The sequence below is a fragment of the Pan paniscus genome, chromosome X, assembly GCF_029289425.2.
Source record: "Pan paniscus chromosome X, NHGRI_mPanPan1-v2.0_pri, whole genome shotgun sequence".
Classification (NCBI taxonomy): domain Eukaryota; kingdom Metazoa; phylum Chordata; class Mammalia; order Primates; family Hominidae; genus Pan; species Pan paniscus.
In genome coordinates, this window is record NC_073272.2 from 150,075,269 (window position 1) to 150,096,498 (window position 21,230).

At 46.5% G+C, this 21,230-nt stretch overlaps 1 protein-coding gene across 10 annotated transcripts in view; it reads left to right on the forward strand.

Moving 5' to 3' along the window:
* The first annotated feature begins 824 nt into the window (after nt 1-824).
* Nucleotides 825-21,230, forward strand: part of LOC103785494 (uncharacterized) — a 58,380-nt gene continuing 37,974 nt past the window's right edge. The window contains exons 1-9 of one of the 10 annotated variants that reach the window (XR_010111176.1): nt 825-948; nt 1,790-1,888; nt 2,798-2,855; nt 3,192-3,337; nt 4,660-4,771; nt 5,027-5,108; nt 6,331-7,823; nt 8,786-8,874; nt 12,828-13,385. Coding sequence is in view for 3 of the 10 variants with exons in the window: in XM_063601521.1 (XP_063457591.1) it covers nt 6,136-6,789 (654 nt within the window). In the remaining 7 variants the exon portion in view is untranslated. Of the gene's footprint in view, nt 1,144-1,219; nt 2,856-3,191; nt 3,338-4,659; nt 4,772-5,026; nt 5,335-5,368; nt 7,824-8,528; nt 8,656-8,785; nt 8,875-12,827; nt 13,386-21,230 lie in introns of those variants that run through there. The other 9 variants (XR_010111175.1, XR_010111172.1, XR_010111174.1 and 6 more) reach the window with 9 other exon arrangements.

A 21,230-nucleotide genomic window follows, 5' to 3' on the forward strand; every position in this document is an offset into this window, starting at 1 on the left:
ACTCGAGGGGGTGGGGCGGGGCTGAGAGAAACCATTGGGGGCGGGGCTATGGGCGATCTGGGCGAGGAGAGGCTGCAGGAGGAGCTCGCGGACTCCTGAGAACCAGCGCGGGGAGGGAGGGGGCTGGTGAGAGGAGGAAGGTGGGGCTGAAAGAAACCAGTGGGGAGGGGTTGGGGGCGGGGCTTTGGAAGCTGGTGCTGGAGAAGCAGGACAGGGCTCGGGGAGGAGTGGGGCGGGGCGGGGTTCGGGGAGGGGTGGGGCTGGGGCTCGGGGAGTGGTGCGGCGGGGCTGAGGGAACCGTCGGGGAGGGGCTCGGGGGCGGGGCTTTGAAAACAGCCATTGGAGAAGCGGGGCTGGGGGGCGGGGCAGGGCCGAGGGGAACCTCTGGGGTGGGGCTGGGGGTGGGGTTTGGACGCAGCCACAGGAGAAACGGGGGGGGGCTCAGAAAAGGGTTGGACCGGGCTGAGAGAAACCGCTGAGGGGGGTGCTGGGGGCGGGGCTTTGGAAGCACCCGCGGGAGAAACAGGGAGGAGATGGGGAGAGGCGGGGCGCGGGGCGGGGCTGAGAGAAACCGCGGGGGCGGGGCTTCGGAGGCAGCCGCGGGAGAACCAGGGCGGGGTTCGGGGCAGGGCGGGTCTGAGCGAAACCACTGGGGAGCGGCTGGGGGCGGGGCCTTTTAACCAGCCGCAGGAGGAGCAGGCTGGGGCGGGGCGGAGCTGAGAGAAACCGCGGAGCATGGGCTGGGGGCGGGGCCTTGGAAGCAGCCGCTGGAGGGGCGGGGTAGGGCCGGGCCGAGAGAAACCACTGGGGAGGGTCTGGGGTCGGGGCTTTGCAATCAGTGGTGTGAGGAGCAGGCTGGGGCAGTGGGAGAATTGAGCGAGGAACAGCTGCGGGAGGACTCCACGGACTCCTGAGAACCAGCTTGGGGGAGCGGCGGCTTGGGGAGGTGTAAGGTGGAATCACGAGAAAGCTCTGTGGGAGGGCCTGGTGCACAGCTCAGCTGCAGGGTGGAGCTGAGGGAAAGCCGGGCGTTCCTGGAGGAGGAGCAGGGCGAGGCTGTGGCAAAGCGCTGTGGGAGCAGATGGGGCGGGGCTGCGGGAAAGAGCTGGAGAAGGAGGAGCCAAGCTGCACCAAGGCTGGCGGGTGAGAATGGCGGGGGAGGAGCTAGTGCAGAGCTGGAGGAAAGAGCTGAAAGGTTGTTGGGGTGGGCAGAGGGGTAGGAGAAGCGAGACGGGGCTAGAGGAGGCGGAGCTGGGAGCGGTGATGAAGGGGTAGCAGGGCGGGGCAGTGGGAAAGAGCTGTGGGAGGAGGAGCTGGGGATAAGAAGCTGGGGCTGTGGCTGCAGCGGGGACTGGGTCAGAGCTTCTGGAGGAGCCGCCTGCAAGAGGAGGGCGTAGTTGTGGGAAAGAGCTGTGGGCGGAAATGGTTAAGTGCCGGGTGGAGCAGGGGCTGGCGTCGGAACAGCTGGGGCGGAGCTGCGGGAGGAGGAGCTGGGGGCGGAACTGTGGGAGGAACAGCTGGGGCGGAGCTGAGGGAGGAGGAGCAGGGGGGCAGAACAGCTGGGGTGGAGCTGTGGGCGGAGCTGCAAGAGGAGAAGTTGGGGACGGACTTGCAGGAGGAAAAGCTAGGGGTGAAGCTGTGGGTGGAGTTGGGGGAGGGAGCTGAGGTCCAAACTTGCCCGCAGCGACCTAACTGCACCTCCAGTGTCTACCCCCAGAGGGCACAGAAGCAGCAAGAAGGGCGGGAACACTTGACTGGGGTCCATGCAGCTCTAGGCTGTGTCTTGCAGGGCTGAGCCCCCCAGGCCTGCTCTCATGTGTCCTAGCCGCTCCGTCAGTGCCTGCCAGTGGGGTCCAGAGGAACCGTCTCTTTAACGTCTCTTTTGCAGGTGATGAGAAACATCCCCACTCTTAATGTCTTGCCTCCTCCGGCCTAAGTCGCCCAGCACACAGCCCAACTTCCCTGGCAAACTTGCTTTTCAAACTCTCTTCTCTATCTCAGTCACGGGCTCAGGTTCTGTAGGGCTGCCATGCTTTACTCCTCTGTCCCTCCCCTTATCTAGTCTCCCGCATTGACTTCATAACCAAGTTCTGGGTCCCTGCCTCTGGAGTGCCTGATGAGACAAAACGGCTCCTCGTCCTGCATCCCCGCTGCTACTTCCAGAATTCAGGCCTCGTGGCCTGGAGCCTGCACTGTTCCATGAGCCTCCTGACCAACCTGGAGGCCTCTGTCTTTCTTCCCTCGGGTCTGTCGTCCACATTCCATCGGCTCAGTTTCTAAGTCACAAATCTGTCCCCAGCAATCCTCTAGTGAAAACGCTGCTGGGCCTTCTCAGGTTTAAGTCCTAGCAGTTCAGGGAGTCGGCTCAGCTCTCCCCACCCTTAAGCCGAACACTCTTTGGGTTCACGCTGTGCTGTTTAGTCACTGGTCCCCACCAGCCTGCTGTTCCAGGTCTCCCTGCTTTGCACCGGCGGTTCCCATGGCCTTGTCCTGGTGCGCTCCTGGCCTCCTTCAAGGCACAACTTTAACGTCACCTTCACAGCCCCACCCCGAGTATTAGAGACTTTCGTCTCCAGCTCTGATAGCATTTTGTACCTCCCCCGTCCCCACCCCACGTTAGGCTCTTGCAACCCAGGGTGGTAATTGCTCTGTAAGAGTCTGTGGCTGCCGCAGGGTCTCTTGAGTTCCTTGAAGGCAAGGCCGGTGTTTTACTCATTTCTGAAACTGGGTGCCCAGGGCACAGTATCTGCTTAGTAAGTGTTGAATGAGCAAAGGGCAGCTTTCTTGTTTTTTCTAGTGAGATGCGCCTACTTCTCCCTGGAGAAGCTCGAGGAAGCAGAAATGCTGGAGTTGAGGTGAGGAGGAGAGGGTCCCTCTTTATGGGATGTAGGCCGTAGGGCTGCAGGGGACCTTCAGATCACCAGTTCCAATTCCTATGCATGCTAGCATCCCCTCCTGGGTTCCTTCCCCCCAAGAATGGTTGCCAGCTTCTGCCGAACACCCCAGAACCTGCTTAGAGTGGTTTCAAATCATGAATGAGGATCCCCGGGATGGTGGGTGGCCGTTGCTCCTCCCGTGGCCTCTTGTTTGAAGAACTAGAACTCGCATAATGAGCTGGATAGCCACCGTGTGGCTGCTAGCAGGGAAGCCCTTGGTGGCCACATAAGGGCTCCCTTTTCCAACTCTCTCAGCTGCTCCTCACTCTCACTCCTGGGTGTGCTGGGCAGTGGGGTGCAATGCGCACGTAGGTGCACACTCTCCCTGGGCGGCAGCGAGCAGCAGAGGTCTGATCTGTGGTCGGATGAGGAGAGGAAGTGCAAGTAAAGCAGCTGCAGCGGTGAGTGGGCCTAGGAAGAATGGCATCAACAGGCCAGGCAGGGATGTGGGTGGTGTTCGGCTAACCCTGAGAAAGGGACCAGAATGCACCTGAGTCTTGATTTTCATTCCCAATAGCAGGTCAGCACCAAACCCAAAAACGCTCTGATTTCTGCCTTCCATGCCACACTCTCTTCACCTGCTGCCTTCTCACTCCTCTCATTAACAATGTCCTGGCAGGAACAAGACTTTCCCCTCCCTCTCTTCTCGTCTCTTAGCAGGTCAGGTCGGCCTTCACCTCCCTAGACCCGTCCTGCTCCTGCCTTCCCCTGTGGGGCCCTCCGTGGATGCTCTGGAGTCCCGGGCAGTAGTCAGCCAACTGCAGGCATGCGGGGCCTTCTCGGGTTCCTTGCTGTGCTCCCTTGAAACCACTGTGCCTGGCTGCACCCCAGTAGCACACACTCAACTGACCCCCACTCCTGGGGCCAGCGGTGTGTTTCCTCAAGTTCTGCTTGCTGCTTCAGGCCTTGCTTGCATGCCTATCATGCCACACATCATATCTCTTTTAGGAAATCCTTGCCTTTTCCAAAGATCCTGCTTTGCAGCTGACTGTACCCTCTGCCTGCCTCCCCCAGGATACTGCCTCCTTCCTGAAACCACAGCCCCCGCTCAGGTCTTCCTTCCTTCCTCATCACCAGGGAGCCCCCTGCAGAGCTCCCTGTCCATCCCGGTGGCCTTCTGAGCCTCGCCTCCCCTTCCTTCCCCTCCCATCCCTTCTCCTCCCCTCCCCTTCCCTCTCCCCCCTTCCCTACCCTACCCTACCCTGCCCCCCCACCCCCTGCCCCCAACCCTGCCTTCTCCTGCTCTGTCCTCTCCCTCCATGGCAGGCTAGCCTCCCTGGCTAGAGCTGTCCCTTGCGAATTTGCCATCACCTTGCCTCTCTGTGCTCAGCATCCCCGGCTGTGCAGTCCTTCTCTTCTGCCCACGTGCTCCCCTAGAGAAGCATTCTTTTTGCTCAGCCTAATTTCCGTGCAACTCCTCCTGTTTTCTGAGCCTGTCACCCCCTTCCTCTTCCCTTGCCTCCCCACTGACCCTTTGCAGAGTGCAGCCACCTCCCCTCACTGTGCTTCTTTGTCTCTGAGGCCCAGGAGGAAGTTGCCCTCCTCTGGAGAGGGTTCACGTTTGATTCTGCCTAGTGTTCCGGGGCACAGCCAGTCTGGGACCGCTTTGACCCTGATTCATGGTTTCCCTTCAGATGCTTCTTGGTCAGCCTGCTTTCCTCGTCTAGGAAATGGCTTTTGCCCATTTTTCTTTTTCTTTCTTTCTTTTTCATTTTTTTTTTAGACGGAGTTTTGCTCTCGTTGCCCAGGCTGGTGCAATCTCGGCTCACCACAACCTCTGCCTTCTGGGCTCAAGCGATTCTCCTTCCTCAGTCTCCTGAGTGCTGGGATTACAGGTATGCGCCACCATGCCTGGCTAAGTTTGTATTTTTAGTAGAGATGGGGTTTCTCCTTGTTGATTGGACTGGTCTCGAACTTCGACCTCAGGTGATCCACCCGCCTCGGCCTCCCAAAGTGCTGGGGTTACAGGCGTAAGCCACCGTGCCTGGCTTGCCCATTTTTCTATTGAGTCATTTGCCTTGTTGGTATGGAGTTGTAGGAGCTCTGTCTGAATTCTGCCTCTAACCCCATGTTGGCTTTTTGTATTTCAGAGACCTCGTCTGCTCAGGGGCTTGTTCTTACATCTTTTGCAGGGCTGTTTTGAACTCAGTATTCACTTAAGCATTCCAAATTGTAAGTAACCCCAGAGGTCATGGAGTGTCCCACTGCCCCTCCATCTGGAGGCAGTGACCCCTCTCCCACAGAGGAGGTGCTCGCATGCGTCCAGTGCCCTGCCCATTAGATTAGGGAGGGTTCCCTTTTTTGCTCTCTTGCACTCATTTGTCCGCCTTTTAGCTTTCCTTTTCTGCCCTGACTCTCACAGGGTCGTGTGAACGTGTGGTGTAGCAGGAGGAGAGAGGTAAAGTGGAGGAATAGGAGCTGGAGGGGAGGAGGAGGGAAGAAAAAAGGAGGGGGAGGGGGAGGAGAGGGAGTGGGTTGGAGGAGGGAAGGAGGAGGAGAAGGAGAGGAGGAGGAGATGAGACCAAGGAGAAGAGGTGAAGGAAGAGAGGAGGACACAGAAAAGAGAAGAAAGAGGAGGAGGAGCAGCAAAGGAGGAAGAAGAGGAAGAGGAGTAGAAGAGCAAGTGAGGAGGAGGAGGGGGGAGTAGGAGCAGAGGAGAAGGAGAGCAGGAGAAAAGTAGGAAGAAGAAGAGAGAAGAGGAGAGAGAGGAGAGGATGAGGAGGAGGAGGAGAGTAAGAGGAGGAAATGAGGAAGAAAGAAGGACAGAAGGTGGAGAGGAGGAAGAGGGGAGGAGAGGAGGAAGAGGGGAGGAGAGGAGGAAGAGGGGAGGAGAGGAGGAGAAGGAAACGAGGAGGAGGACGAGGCTGCACCACCCTTATCAGGTTCCAGTTCTCGGTGCGCCCCGTTCTGCAAGACACTCTCCTGTGGTCAGCCCTGGCCTGCAGAGGATTCCCGCGCTGGATCTCTGAGGGATGCTGGCGCCCTCTCTGCAGCACATTCCTGATGCCCTTGCTGACACGTGTCCTCTGGGTCCTCTCCTGAAACCTGATCCTCCGGGGTGTCTTCTGGCCTCACCTCTTCTGTCCAGTTCCAGCAAGCTCACTTTGCTTAGCCTTTGAATCCCTTCCTTCACTGTCTGCCGTGACAATTCGGGCCTTTCACCGTCACTCAGGCCTGGACCATCACTGTTGCCCATCCCATGCCATCAACGGGTTTGCCCCATCCCTTCGGCTCCCTACCAGGGCATTCAGTTGTGTTGAGCAGCAGAGTGTCTCCAAGTCCCCACTGGTTGAGCTGCATCCGGGTCCCATCCCACAGGGACCCCCCCTGGCCGCTGCAGGTGCATGCTGATCCTGCAGCTCCTCGAGGGTGTCATCGCTTTCCCCCTTCCCAGACCCAGCACACCCTGCCTGCATGGCGCTGTGCTGCACCTTCACTCTGGTCACGGGTCTGGCAGTCGGCTCACCAATTCCTCCTGCTTCCCTGGGACTCGCCGGCTATTAGCACTGCAATTCACTCAGCAAACTGGGACTGTTGGTCACCCTACCTGGCAGCCAGTGATCAGGTGAGGGCCACTCCTGGGAGGGAGGACACCTGTGGGGAAAATTCTTGTGTTATTTATTTCTCCTTCGGGATAGAGTGCCTGCAGCGCTTCATGGGAGGGGGTGGGCTGATGCTGCGGACTCAGAAGTTTCAAGGGCATCTGGGGAGACCAGATATTCAGAGACCTTCTCCTAGATGTGCCTGTTCCATGTATCAGGGACGCAGGTTTTCCCAACAGGGCTGGTGTCATTGGCATGACAGACCTGCCTTGGCTGAGCGTTCACCCGTCTTTGGAGTTCAGCCACCTTAGCAAGTCCTGGGTTTGTTCTTCAGACTTTGCTGCTCGCCCATTGCCTGGATCGGGGGCTACTTTGTAAACCACCAGGAAGACTCCAGTGTTTCTGCTTAATTTTTAGATGTTTGTTAATTGCTCTTGGTCTCTCATTAATCCCCTGTGGGTCATCCAGGAAACATACTCACTACTGTCTGTTCTCTGAGTTTTCATTTCCAGGCATCCGCCCTGCCTGGATCTCCTCACCTGCCAGGAACTTCCTCTCCACAAGCCGGCCATCCCAGCAAAAGTTCTAACACCAAAGGTCTGGCAACTAGCCTGCCATCTTGTGCCTGGAGCCGCCTGCGTGCCACCTACTCCCGAAGATGGGAACCTTGTTGCCAGTTGGGCAGATGCGGGGCAATCCTGTACCAAGACCCCATTTTACCACCTGCTTTCTCAGACCACTCTGGAATCCACTGTCTCAGATTGTGTCCTCCAGGAAGCAGACCATGAGAGGGAGTTGGCAGGGCCAAAGATTTACTGGGGCTAACTAACACTCAGGAAAGGGATAGGAAGGAAACAGGGCTGGAGAGCAGGTTGAGCCCGACCTGACAGTCTCGAGCAGCCCAACAGGGAGGTGTGGAGCAAGGGTTGCCCACTAGAGGGGCCTGCATTGGGTACGGGTGATGGGGTCCACATGGTACCTGGCATATAGCAGGCTGTGCAATCCATATTAACTGACTGGATAAATTAATGCTCAGAAAAGGTGCCCTGGAGAATGGGTGCGTGCTGAACACAATAGGGAAGGGCCCAGCATCTGCCTTGGCATAGGCAGAACTGTGCTGTGCCCTGCAACAGGCCACCTGAGAGCTGCTTTGATCTTGTGTGTGCATTAGACGACTGCCAGGGGCATGAAGGGGATGTGCTTCCAGGGCATTTGCTGGCAGGGCGTCTCGTGATCTCTTGGTATTGGTGTGAGCACAGCCTGGCAGGAGAGGGCAGATCTCCGTGCAAAGTACGTCAGAAAGCAGATGGAAGCCAGGCCCCCTCCTGAAAGAGGCTCCTTGAAGGTAGGTGTACACTCATGTCTTTGTTACTTGTAAGGGGGCATCTTACAGGCAAGAGGAGTTAGGTGAATGTGAAGAGGAAGGAACTGCTCACTCTGGGCAGGGGGCTGGGGGAGGCTTCGTAGAGGAGGGGGTGTTTGAGTTGGGCCTTGAAGGTCAAAAGGGTTTTGTTAGGTGGGAAATGGGGGAAGGACAGTCTGAAAGGGTTAGGTACATTCAAGGAGCCCAGAGAAGGTTCATGGCTGGAGCAGACGCATTCATAGAGTGAAGTCATGGGAGAGAAGAGGCTGGGAAACTAGATTGGGTCCAACTCCTAAAGGACCACTGAAGGAGTGTGGGCTGCACGCTGGGTGCAGCAGGTGAGTTTCCTCACTTGGGTTTCAGTGTCAGCATTTTTAAAAGGCAAACTGGTTCTTTTCCTGAGAAGAATTCATTGATTCACTCGTGGCCAGTAAGTCATCTGGGCCAGAGGTTGGTAGGGAGATGATAGGGGTGCAAGTGTCATCTTCAATCACAGCATAACTGCCCTTGCTTTCTTACCTCTCGTTTAGATATTTCAATGCTTGCTCAGGTCCCCTGCGCCCTCCTTCCTTCTCCCTTCCCAGCCATACTACTTACGGGATGACTTTCTCTTTGTAAAATGACCGTTAGTCTTATCAAATTAATCCCAAAGTAATACCATCAATTTCCCCCTAAAATACCAACAAGACCCCTGCTTGAAACTGCTTGTACATTAGAGACAGAGAAGAGTCCATGAGAATCAACATTTTCTGAGGACTCCAACTGTGTGCCAAGAGAGTTCCCCTGCTGGTGCCTCCTCTGTAGTAAACGAAAGGTAACATTCCTGCAAGGCTTTGAAGCTTACAGCGTGCTTGCCCTTAGATTCTTGTGTTGTGTTCTGGGTCAGCAGGAATGCCTCTCCAGGTCCTTTTTCTCATCCTAATGTGACACTGAATTCTTCACAGGCTCCTGGGACCACATTATCATTCTCTTCACTCGAGAGATGAGGACACTGAAATTCAGAGAGGGGAAGTGATTTGCCTCAGCTTGTACTGTAAGTGATCAAGGCAGGACTCAACCAGTCTTTTTGACCCTGACTATGGTGATTTGATCTCTACACCACAAGATGGTGGTGGAATGGTGGAATATGGTAACTAGAAGGCCCTTTCTAGCTCAGGACACATTTGATGCTGTGACTGTTTGGGAATTCAGTCCTGACCAATTTAAGAGGTTGTGTTTCTTAGCTGTCTCTGGCTCCTGGTTTGCCCAGTTTGATTCTGTGCCTGCCTAGCAAAACCTCTCTGTCTGTGGTCTAAGAAGCCTGACATCTCTGAACTAGTCCTCTTCCTGTCCACTCAATATCGACAGAATCTCATGGTATGTCCTCCTGGCTCAGCCATGGAATAAAGCCAGCTCTGTTGTTTTTGTCCTTGTGTTGTGCCCCAGCTTAGGAAGAATAACTCTTCAGGCTGCCTCTCCCATGCTAGGTCACAGGCAGGTCACACATTCCCAGGTAAATTTTGCACTTTGTTTATCTGGAATTTGTCTTAATTTCCTTGTCCTTGTTTCTGATTGTGTACTCTCTTCCCTTCTGTCTCATTATCTGGGCCCTATGTCTTTTCTCATGGTTTCTCTTCTGTAAGTCTCTAGACCCGATGCAAGTACACAGGGAAGTGAATGAAGTTTAAGATAAAGCTTCAGTGTCTCTTGCTTGAACAGCCCTGGAAGGAGCCCTAGCATTATGTTCCTACAGTTGTATGGTTTGGAAAATCTACAAAAGATATTTTAACCACAGTTGGTTCAGGGAATCTTTCTTTCCACTATGCTGTCTCTATCCCTCTTGCCTGTGTGTTGGGTAGCAATGCAATGACCATGGTCATATTGAGAATTCAACTAAGGGGACATTAAGTTGGGATTCATTTAGTTTAGGATATATTTTTGAGATATCTTTCAGGAGTCCACAGGCAATTCCATATATTTCCCAGTTTTTGCCAGCTGCCCTTTATTGGAATAGCTTGCAGGAATACTTCTGCTCACTGTGCTGATGCATCCAGTGTTAGGACAAGAGGGGTGAGGCTGAAGGGTACATTGTAATGTCACTGTGACTTGTAGCACTTGGCATCAGGGGTATGTTGGCAGTGGAGGAGAACCAAGATTCACAATGTACAGCACCAGAAGCTAGTCTGTGGAAAAATCTTCCAGTCATCAGTCAGATGTGTAAAATTGTAAGTGAAGGATTCCATTTTCACTGAAAAGCAAAAGTGCTCTCTTGTCAGAAATATACCCAGCGTGCAGTGTACGCAATTGTAAATACAAGATACATTTATTTGCACATTTGGAAGGGGATTTTGTGAAATGGCATTTTTCAGAATTCCTGTGATTGTAGGACATGGACCTGTAGAAGGACTAGAAACATTGAGTAGTACGCAGAAGAGTTTTGCTGGGCAGGCACAGAATTAAACTGCGCAAACCAGGAGCCAGAGACAGCTAAGAAACACAACCTCTTAAATTGGTCGGGACTGAATTCCCAAACAGTCACAGCATCAAATGTGTCCTGAGCTAGAAAGGGCACAGTCACAGTTCCTGTGACTGCTACCCTTAGAAAGACCTGCTTGGAAGTTACGCTCCCTGCTGGCATCTGGAAACTTGACTCTCAGAATTTCCCTAGTCAACAGTTAACTGATAAGATGGCTCACTGTGCCTTGACTGTTGATACAGAAAACGTAGTTTATGCTGAATACCTGCTTTCCTTCTGGGAGTCTGGAATTTTGGTGCATGCTAGGCAGAGGAAGTCTCTGTTACCAAACACCGGTGTAAAGTGTGGGCAATGAGTCTGGGCTTCTCTGGCCAGAAACATCACACGTGCCACTGCATATTTGTTGCCGAGAGAAGCATGTGCTCTGTGTGGCCCCTCATGGGAGGGAGAGAGCATAAGGAAGTCTGTGCATGGGCTCCTCCAAACTTTGCCTGTCTTTTCTGCTTGTGATCTGGCTGTGTGCCCTAACTACATTGCTGTAATAAATCTTGGTTGTGATTATAACTATATGCTGAATCCTGTGTTTCCAACTATAACAAACAAGAAAAGCAGGAATAACATACTATAGAAGTGCATGAGGCAGTTAAGTACTAAAGATAAGTAGCTATTTATGTTATTTTTTCTAAATTTTCAGATGTTTCTAACATTTGTCAACGTTTTCAAATGTGTGTTCTTTTGTTTTTTTTTTCTCACTTTAAATATTTGCTTTTGTTCCCAATTTTATACTGGTAATTTTGCATTCTTATACTTAAAGAAGGCCCCAAATGTTACAAGCTTCAAGCCCCACAAAACCTGGATCTGTCTCTGTCTTGGATCCAAGACTTGCTGCCTCATGTTGGTTTTCCTATTGTCACTTCATATTACACAGATGGGGAAATTAAAGCCAAGAGAGGGGAAGCTAACCTTACTTGGCAAAACTGGGACAGGATCCAGTTCTTCCAATTCCCAGTTTAATGAGTGCTCTTTCCCCCTATTCTGTAAAGTTTTTTGATAACTTGTCTGTAAATATCGGTCATGGTACATTGTCCACTGGGTGGCACTCGAGATTGAAATTTGAGTTCCTTCTCTTTGAGTAGTTGGGTAGTCTTGAACTAGTCCCTTTCCCTCCTGGGAGAGATTTTCCCAGTTTGTAAAATAAAGGGGCTGGATTTAGTGCTCTTTATAGACCTTTCTCTCTCAGATATTCCCTGAGTTTTTCATTCTAGAAATGCTGGAATCATATATTTGTAACCGAAACTAGTAATCTTCTTGTTCTTGAGTCTTCTTCATCTGTAAAGTGGACATAAAATACATACCTCTCGTGGTTGTTGTGAAGCCCCTGGCACTGTTCATGGTAGAGCAGGTGATCAAAAGTCGCTTGCATCCTTCTGTCCAATTGGGAACAAAAGCTTTCATGTATAATTCTCACACCTCTCCCTTGGAATCAGACAATCTTATCAGAAAACCTAAAAATTTTTTTCAATCAATTTAGAAGTTTATTTTGCCAAGGCTAAGGACATGCCTGTGACACTGCCTAAGGAGGTCCTGGTGACATGCCCAAGGTGGTCAGGCCACAGTTTGGTTTTTAGGGAGATATAAGACATCAACTGACACATGTGAGATGTACATTCGTTTGGTCTGGAAAAGCAGGACAAATGGAAGTTGGAGGACTTCCAGGTCATAGGCAGGTTCAGAAATTTTCTGACTGGTATTAATAATTGGTTGAGTTATTATCTAAAGACCTGGAATCATTAGAAGGGAATGTCTGGTTTACGATAAGGAGTTGTGGAGACCACAGTTTTATCATGCAGATGAAACCTCCAGGTAGCAGGCTTCAGAGAGAATAGATTGTAAATGTTTCTTATTAGACTTAAAGAGTCTATTGTATCAGTCTTAAGGACTGTGTTCATGTTGATGGTAATGAGGCATGTCTGACTCCCCCTTCCTCATCATGTCCTGAACTAGTTTTTCAGGTTAACTTTGGAATGCCCTTGGCCAAGAGGAGGGGTCAATTCAGGTGGTTGGGGAGCTTAGAATTTTATTTTTGGTTTACATTCTTTCCTTCTGGCCAGGATTTGCCAGAGGCAACATCAATGGACAAACTTTTATTTTGTCCCATAGCATTGTGGAGGTGGTTTGGCTGCCTGCCCCAGGTCCATCCTGTCCCTTGGTAGGACCTCTATGGCCAAGAGACTTACAGCCAAAAGACTTATAGACAGTTTAAATGTTCTAGGCCAGACAGGAATGGACGTGGACAGGCATTTATTACTCCTTAACAATTTTGAAGTAATGTAAAAGCCAACAAACAGAAAGTAAAAGGCGAGGTTACAAAATTGCCTTATCTGTCTTTAACTTCTATGCATTGAGCTACTGTAATCTTGATTTTAGTTACAGATTTTTAGCAATTGGCTATATAAGCAAACCTAAATTTTAAAAAGAAAAGAAAATGAAGCATACATTTAAAAGTTTTTAAACTTTTTTTTTTGAAACAGGGTTTCACTTTGTCACTCAGGCTGGAGTGCAGTGATGTGATCATAGCTTTCTGCAGCCTTGACTTCCGGGCTCAAGTGATCCTCCCACCTCCGCCTCCTTAGTAGCTAGGACCACAGGCATGCACCAGCACACCCAGCAAATTAAAAAAAAATTTTTTTTAAAGATGAGATCTCACTATGTTGCCCAGGCTGGTCTGAAATTCCTGTCCTCAAGCAATCCTCCTGCCTTAGCCTCCCAAAGTGCTGAGATTACAGGCATGAGCTACCATGCCTGGCCTAAAACATTTTTAATGGAAGTATAATTTGCAAACAGAAAACATGCCCAAATATTAAGTGAATGCACTGATGAACATTCACAACTTAACAAGATAGCCAGCACTTAAATCACAAAATAGAACACCGCTAGGACCTCTTTGTAATACCCTCCAAGTCACTACTTCTGCCCAAAGGTAATCGCTATTTTGCAACATTTTTTATTACTTTATATAAATGGGATCGTACACTATGTAATCTTATTACTGTCTGGATTTTTATATTAAATATTGCTTGTGAGATTCATCCATGTTGTCATGTCAGCAATACTTTATTCTCATTGCCATATACTATTCCATTTTTATCAGTATACCATGATATATTTACCCATTCTGCTATTTGTACATACTGGAATTGTTCCCAGGTTTTTGTAATACAAACAAAGCTGCTATGAACATGCTTGGATTTACTTTCTTTGGTGAATATGTATTACTGTTATGTACATGTCTAGAGGTAAAATTGATGATTTATGGGATATGCATATGTTTAATTTTAGCAGATATTGAAAAACAGATTTTTAAAGCGGCTGTAGCAATTTACATTACCACCAGCAATGTGTGAGTTCCATTTGCTCTCCGTCCTTGACAGCACATGTTGTCACTTAGGTGGGTATGCAGGGTGATCCTTTTTTGGCATGTTTACTTATTTTTTTACACAGTGCAAACTGGTGTGGTGTACCATTTTATGGCTTTTGCCTAATGCCATCACTAAAGTTACCAAACAATTCCATCACCTCAGAAATTGCTTTGTACCGCCTCTTGGCATTCATCCCCTTCTCCATTCTCAACCCTGGCAGCCACTGATCTAATTTCCATTCCCATAGTTTTCCAGATTATCAAAGAAACAGAATGATATGGTTGTAACCTTTTGGATGTAGCTTCTTTCAGGTAGCAAAATGCTTTTGAGATTTAACTATGTTGTTGTGTTTTCAGTAGTTCATTCCTTTGTGTGTGTGTGATAGTCTGACTCTCTTGCCCAGGCTGGAGTGCAGTGGTGTGATCTCAGCCCACTGCAACCCCTGCCTCCCACATTCAAGCGATTCTCATGCCTCAACCTCCCAAGTAGCTGGAACTACAGGCGTGCACCACTGCGCCTGGCTAATTTTTATATTTTTAGTAGAGACAAGGTTTCGCCATGTTGACCAGGCTGGTCTCGAACTCCTGGCCTCAAGTGATGCACCTGCCTCTGCCTCCCAAAGTGCTGGGATGACAGGCGTGAGCCACTGCACCCAGTCCAGGAGTTCATTGCTTTTTATTGCTGGGTCATATTCCATTGTATAGATGTATCACATTTTGTTTATGAGTCCTATAGTTGAGGGATACTTGGTTTGTTTCCATTTTTTCTCTATTATGGATACATTGTTATAAACATTTGTGTATAGGGTTTGTGTGAACATAGTTTTTATTTCTTTTGAGTAAATAGGAGTGGGATTGCTGGGTTACTTGGTAAATTGCTGGGTTATAGTTCTTTTTGAGAACTTGCCAAACTTTTGCTGAGTGGCTGTACCATTTTGCATTCCCACTAGGAGGGCTTGAGAGTTCCAGTTGTTCCACATTCTTGCCAGCACCTGGTACTGCTAGTTTTTCTGTGTATGTTTTTGTTTTGTTTTGCCACTCTAAGGTGTATAGTGGTATCTCTTTCTGGTTATAATTTGCATTTCTCTAATGATTATTAATGTTGAACATCTTTTAACATGCTTATTTGCCATCCATCTAACTTCTGTGGTAAATTTTCTGTTTATATTCTCGTCCATTCAAAATATTGGGTTGCTTGTTTTCTTATGGTTAATTTTAAAAGCTTTATTTGGAAATAATTATAGATTTAAAGGAAGTTGCAAAGAATTGTATTCCCTTCACTCACCCTTCCCCAATGTTAACATCTTGCCTAACTATGGTACAATATTAGTATCAGAAAATTGACATTGGTACAATCCACAGAGGTTATTCAGATTTTACCAGTTATACATATACTTGTGTGTGTGTGTTTCTATGCAATTTTATCACATGTATAGTTTTGTGTAGCTTCCACGACAATCAACATACAGTGCCATCACCACAACGTTCCTCTCATATTACCTCTCCACAGCCTCACCCACTTCCTACTCTACATCCCTTACCCTTATCAACCACTATTTGGTTTACCATCTGTATAATGTTGTTATTCCAAGGATGTTATATACATGGAAGCATACTATATAGTATGTTTCCTTTTCATATTTGCTTTTTTCCCCCACTCAGCATAATTCCTGGAGGTTCCTTCAAGTTGTGACATGTATCAATAGTTCATTCCTTTTTATTGCTGGATAGTATTTCATAGTATGGATGTACTATAATTTAAGCATTGTCAATTTTGGTAGTTTCCACTTTGAGCTATTCCAAATAAAGTTTCTGTGAATATTCATATACAAGTTTCTACATTAACATAAGTTTTCATTTCTCTGGGGTGAATGCCCAAGAGTGCCATTGCTGGGTCATTTGGTAAATCTATTTTTTTGTTTTTCTGAGATGGAGTCTTGTTCTGTCGCCAGGCTGGAGTGCTGTGGTGCGTTCTCGGCTCACTGCAACCTCCAACTCCCTGGTTCAAGCGATTCTCCTGCCTCAGCCTCCTGAGTAGCTGGGATTACAGGCATGCGCCACCATGCCCAGCTAATTTTTGTATTTTTAGTAGTGACAGGGTTTCACCATGTTGGCCAGGATGGTCTTGAATTCCTGACCTCATAATCTGCCTGCCTCGGCCTCCTAAAGTGCTGGGATTACAGGCATGAGCCACTGTGCCTGGCCAATCCATTTTTAGTGTTTAAAGAAACTGCAAACCACCATGGCACATGTATACCTATGTAACTAACCTGCACATTCTGCACATGTACCCCAGAATTTAAAGTATAATAAATAATAATACTAATAATTTTTTTTTAAAAAAAGAAACTGCCAAACTATTTTCCAGAGTGATTGTGCAGTTTTACATTTTGACCAGCGATGTCAGTGATCCATTTGCTCCACATCTTCATTAGCATTTGGTGTTGTCACAGTGTTTTATTTTAGCCACTTTGATAGGTTTCTAGCAATATCTCATTGTGGTTTTAATTTGCATTTTCTTGAGGGCTAATGATATTGAACATCTTTTCATGTGCTTATTTGGCATCTGTGTATCCTTTTCAGTTAAATGTCTTTTGCCTCTTTTCTAATTGGATTTTGTTTTAATGTTGAGTTTTGAGAGTTCTTTATATATTCCAGATATAAGTCCTTTGTGGGATATATAATTTGCAAATTTTTCTCTCAGTTTGTAATTTGTCTTTTTTCATCTCCTTGAAAGAGTTTTTCACAGAGCAAAGTTTTTAAATTTGATGAGGTATAATTTTCAATTTTTACTTTTATGGGTCATGCTTTTGATGCCAAATGTAAGAACTCCTCACCTAATCTTATGTCTGAAGATTTTCTCTTGTGTTTTTTTGAAAAGTTTTACATTTTTACATTTCACACTATGTTCCATTTTGAGTTAAAGTTTGAGGTTTAAGTCAAGGTTCATTTTTCTTTTTCTTTCTTCCCCCCCTCCGCGATGTATGTCCAGTTGCTTCAACACCACTTGTTGAAAAAACTCTGCCTCTTCCTTTGAATTGGTTTTGCACCTTTTTCAAAAATCAATTGGGCATCTTTGCGTGGATCTATTTCTGTCTCTGATACTCTTTTTCTTCTTTTTTTAAGAGTCAGTGTCTCACTCCATGCCCAGGCTGGAGTGCAGTGATGCAATGATGGCTTACTCCTGGGCTTAAGCAATTCTCCTGCCTCAGCCTTCTGAGTAGCTGGGACTACAGGTGTGTGCCACCATATGCAGCCTTTTTTATTATTATTATTTTTTGTAGAGACAGAGTCTCACTCTGTTGCCCAGGCTAGTCTCAAACTCCTGGCCTCAAGTGATCCTTCCACCTTGGCCTCCCAAAGTATATGTTTGCTATTCTGTTCTGTTGTTCTATGTGTCTATACCTCCTTCAGTACCATACTGTGTGGATCATTATTACTGTTGAATTTTGAGGGTTTTTTTTTATTCTGGATACAAGTTCTTCTTCAGATTTATGATTTGCAAATATTCTTTTCCAGTCTGTGGTTAGTCTTTTTATTCTCTTAAGAGTGCTCTTTACAAATATCTTTCTTTTATTAATTTCCAATATCGCCTGATAACGTACTTTTTTTTTTTTTTTTTTTTTTTTTTTAGACACATTCTCACTCTGTCACCCAGGCTGGAGTGCAGTGATGCAATCTTGGCTCACTGCAACCTCTGTCTCCCAGGTTCAAGCGATTCTCATGCCTCAGCCTCCCAAGTAGCTGGAATCACAGGCATGCACTAGCATGCCCAGCTAATTTTTGTATTTTTAGTGGAGACAGGGTTTCTCCGTGTTGGCCAGGCTGGTCTCGATCTCCTGACCTCAAGCAATCTGCCCGCCTTGGCCTCCCAGAGTGCTGGGATTACAGACGTGAGCCACCACGCCCAGCTCCTGGAATATACTTTTAATGATTTCAGTTCTTTTAAATTTGTTGAGTTTTTTTATGGCCCACAGCATGGTTGATCTCTATGAACATTCCATGTGCTGCTGAAAAACGTGCATTGGATGTAGTTTTAAAAATACGTATCAGTTAAGTCAAGGTGAATAGTAGTGCTGTTTAAGTAATTTATGTCATCACTAATTTTCTGCCTACATTTTCTTTCAGTTACTAAGAGAGAAGTGTTAAAGTTTCCCATTATAATTGTGTATTTGTCATTTTATTTTTTCAGTAGTGTCACAGTTTGTCTAATATATTTTAAGCTCTGTTAAGTACATGCACATTTATACTTTTTATATCTAATTGGAGAATTGACCTCTTTATTATTGTGTAATATCTCAATTTCTGACAACATTCTTTGTTCTGAAGTTTACTTTGTCTGATATTACTATAGCTACTTCTGCACAATATTTTACTTCTAGTAATATTTTAGATCAGATAATTTATTTCTTTTTAGCACTCTTGATTTGTTTGTGAAGATTTATGTTTCCATCTAATATATTCCTTCGGTATAAAAAAACCTCTTCAAGATTTCTTGTAGTGTAGGAATACTGGCTAGGATTTCCATCATTATTTTTGTTTTCCTGAGAAAGTCCTTATTTCTCCCTCATTTTAAAAATCAGCCTTATGGTGATAAAACTTACATACCATAAATTCACCCTTTTAAGTGTACAATTCAGTAACTTTTAGTGAATTTACAGTTATGTAACCAATAACATAATCTACTCTTAAAACATTGCCATCACCTCTGAAGATCCTTCATGCCAATTTGTAGTCAGTCACCTTCCTATCCCCAACCCTGGCAACCACTAATTTACTTTTTGTTATTGTAGATTTCCTGTCTTTGGAATTTCCTATAAATAGAATCACACAATAGCTAGTCTTTTGTATCTGGCTTCTTTCACTTAGCATAATGTTTTTGAGGCTCGTCAATGTTGTAGCATATATCAGTATTTTGTTCCTTTGTTTTGCTGGCTAGTATTTCATTGTATGGATGTATCATATTTTGTTTATCTGTTTAATAGTTGAAAAACATTTGGATTGTTTTCACTTTTTGGCTATTGCGAATAATTCAGTCATGAGCATACTTACAAGTCTTTGTGTGACCATAGGTTTTCATTTTATTTATTGCCTAGGTGTTGAATTGCTGGTTCACATGGTAAATTTATATTTAGCATTTGAAAGAATTAATGGCCAAACTGTTTTCCAGAGTGGCTCCATCAGTTAATATTCACACCAGCAATGTCATCTTCTTTATTTTTTAATTTATTATTATTTCAATTGTTTTTTGGGGAACAGGTGGTATTTGGTTACATGGAAAAGTTCTTTCATGGTGATTTCTGAGATTTTGGTGCACCCATCATACGAGCAGTATACACTGTACCCAATGTGTAGTCTTTTATCCCTCACACCCCTCCCACCCTTACCCATGAGTCCTGAGTCCATTATATCATTCTTATGCCTTTATGTCCTCATAACTTAGCTCCCACTTATAAGTGAGAACATGTAATGTTTGGCTTTTCATTCCTGAGTTACTCACTTAGAATAATGGTCTCCAACTCCATGGAGGTTGGTGCAAATGCCATTATTTCATTCCTTTTTATGGCCAAATCGTATTCCATGGTATATGTGGGAGATATATATATATCTCTATCTATCTCACATTTTCTTTATTCACTCATTAATTGATGGGCATTTAGGCTGGTTCCATATTTTTGCAATTGCAAATTGTGCTGCTATGAACATGCATGTACAAGTGTCTTTTTCATATAATGACTTCTTTACCTCTGGGTAGATACCCAGTAGTGATTGCTGGATCAAATGGTAGATCTACTTTTAGTGCTTTAAGGAGTCTCCATACTGTTTTCTGTAGCGGTTATAGTAGTTTACATTCCCACCAGCAGTGTAAAAGTGTTCCCTTTTCACCACATCCACACCAACATCTATTATTTTTTAATTTTTAAATTATGGCCATTCTTGCAGGAATTGTGTGTGGTTTTGCCTGGCTTATGATCTGGGAAACTTGCAGCCTCCTGTTAGTATGTCTAGTTAGCTCTGAGAAGTGGCTTGGTTTAATCTAGACCTCCTTTTCTAAACACGTAGAAATTCCTAGGGAAAATGAAATGTTGTTCTATCACTCCAAGGTTTCTTTGGGGTCTTTTAAGGGATAGGTTCCTCTTCTGAAAGCTCAAAGTCACCTGTGATTCTGGGTAAGAGCAGGAGTAGGTTAACCTAAGCAGTTGCTCAATAGGTTCATGCCTGTAATCCCAGCATTTTGGGAGGCCAAGGCAGGCAGATCACTTGAGGTCAGGGGTTCGAGACCAGCCTGGCCAACATGATGAAACCCCCATCTCTACTAAAAATATAAAAGTTAGCCGGGCATGGTGGCAGGTGCCTGTAATCCCAGCTACTCGGGAGGCTGAGGCAGGAGAATCGCTTGAACTCGGGAGGTGGATGTTACAGTGAGCCAAGATCGAACCACTGCACTCCAGCCTGGGCAACAGAGTGAGACTGTGTCTCAAAAAAAAAAAAAAAAAAAAGCACAAAGGACTGTTCAGTACTTTTACATTAGCTAAGAACTAATTTACGCTAACTTCTTTTTTATATGCAAAAGATAGTCATAGGATCTTAATAAGTTGTGTAATCATGTTATTTGAGATTGTATACTATATGTAGCTCATGTCACATTAGTTATTTTCACCTAAGGATACCTTAACATTAGGCCTACAGAAAATTAATATAATACCTTTGTTCTCTGCAAAAGGCTACAACAAGTGATCTCTAGAGGTGTTTTCTGACTCTCAAATCTCTAACTCTTGGATTCTGCCTCATCCAGAAAGGTTTGGGTTACCAAAGCAAAGTACCATAAACTGGATGACTTGAAAACAACAGAAATTTATTTTTCATAGTTCTGGAGGCTGGAAGTCTTAGATCTGGGTGCTAATATGAGTTCTGGTGAGGACCCTCTTTGGGGTTGCAGATGGCCATATTCTTGCTGTGTGTTCTCACACAGAAGAAAGAGAGTGAGCTAGCTCTCTGGCCTGTTCTTATAAGGGTACTTATCTCATGATGGTCCCACCCTCATGATCTAATCACCTTCCAAAGGACCCATTTCCTAATACCATCACCTTAGGGGTCAGGATTTCAACATATAAATTTTGCGGGGACACATTCAATCCATAACAGATTCTTTCCTGTTATTATTTTAGAATGACATGGACTCTTTCCCAGTCCATTTGGGTTAGGATTCTTATTCAGCCTGGAGGCAGAGCTGTACCCTGTATGGCCTATCACATTCCTTTTAGCCTGGGTCTCTGGTTACTTGTAGAACCCTTATTTATAATTATTGTCTAATGCTGGGATTCTCCAGAGTGCTGCTTGGAGAAATTTAGCCTCTTAGAGACAGTTGCAATAAAAGAATTCTATCAAAAAGAATTCACTGAATTGTGATCACAAACAAAATAACTTTGTGGGGATAAAATGTACTCCAACAAGGGAGGCTTATGTTTGTTTTTCAGCCTCTCCTCCCAGTGCTGCACTTCTAATCTCTCTGCAG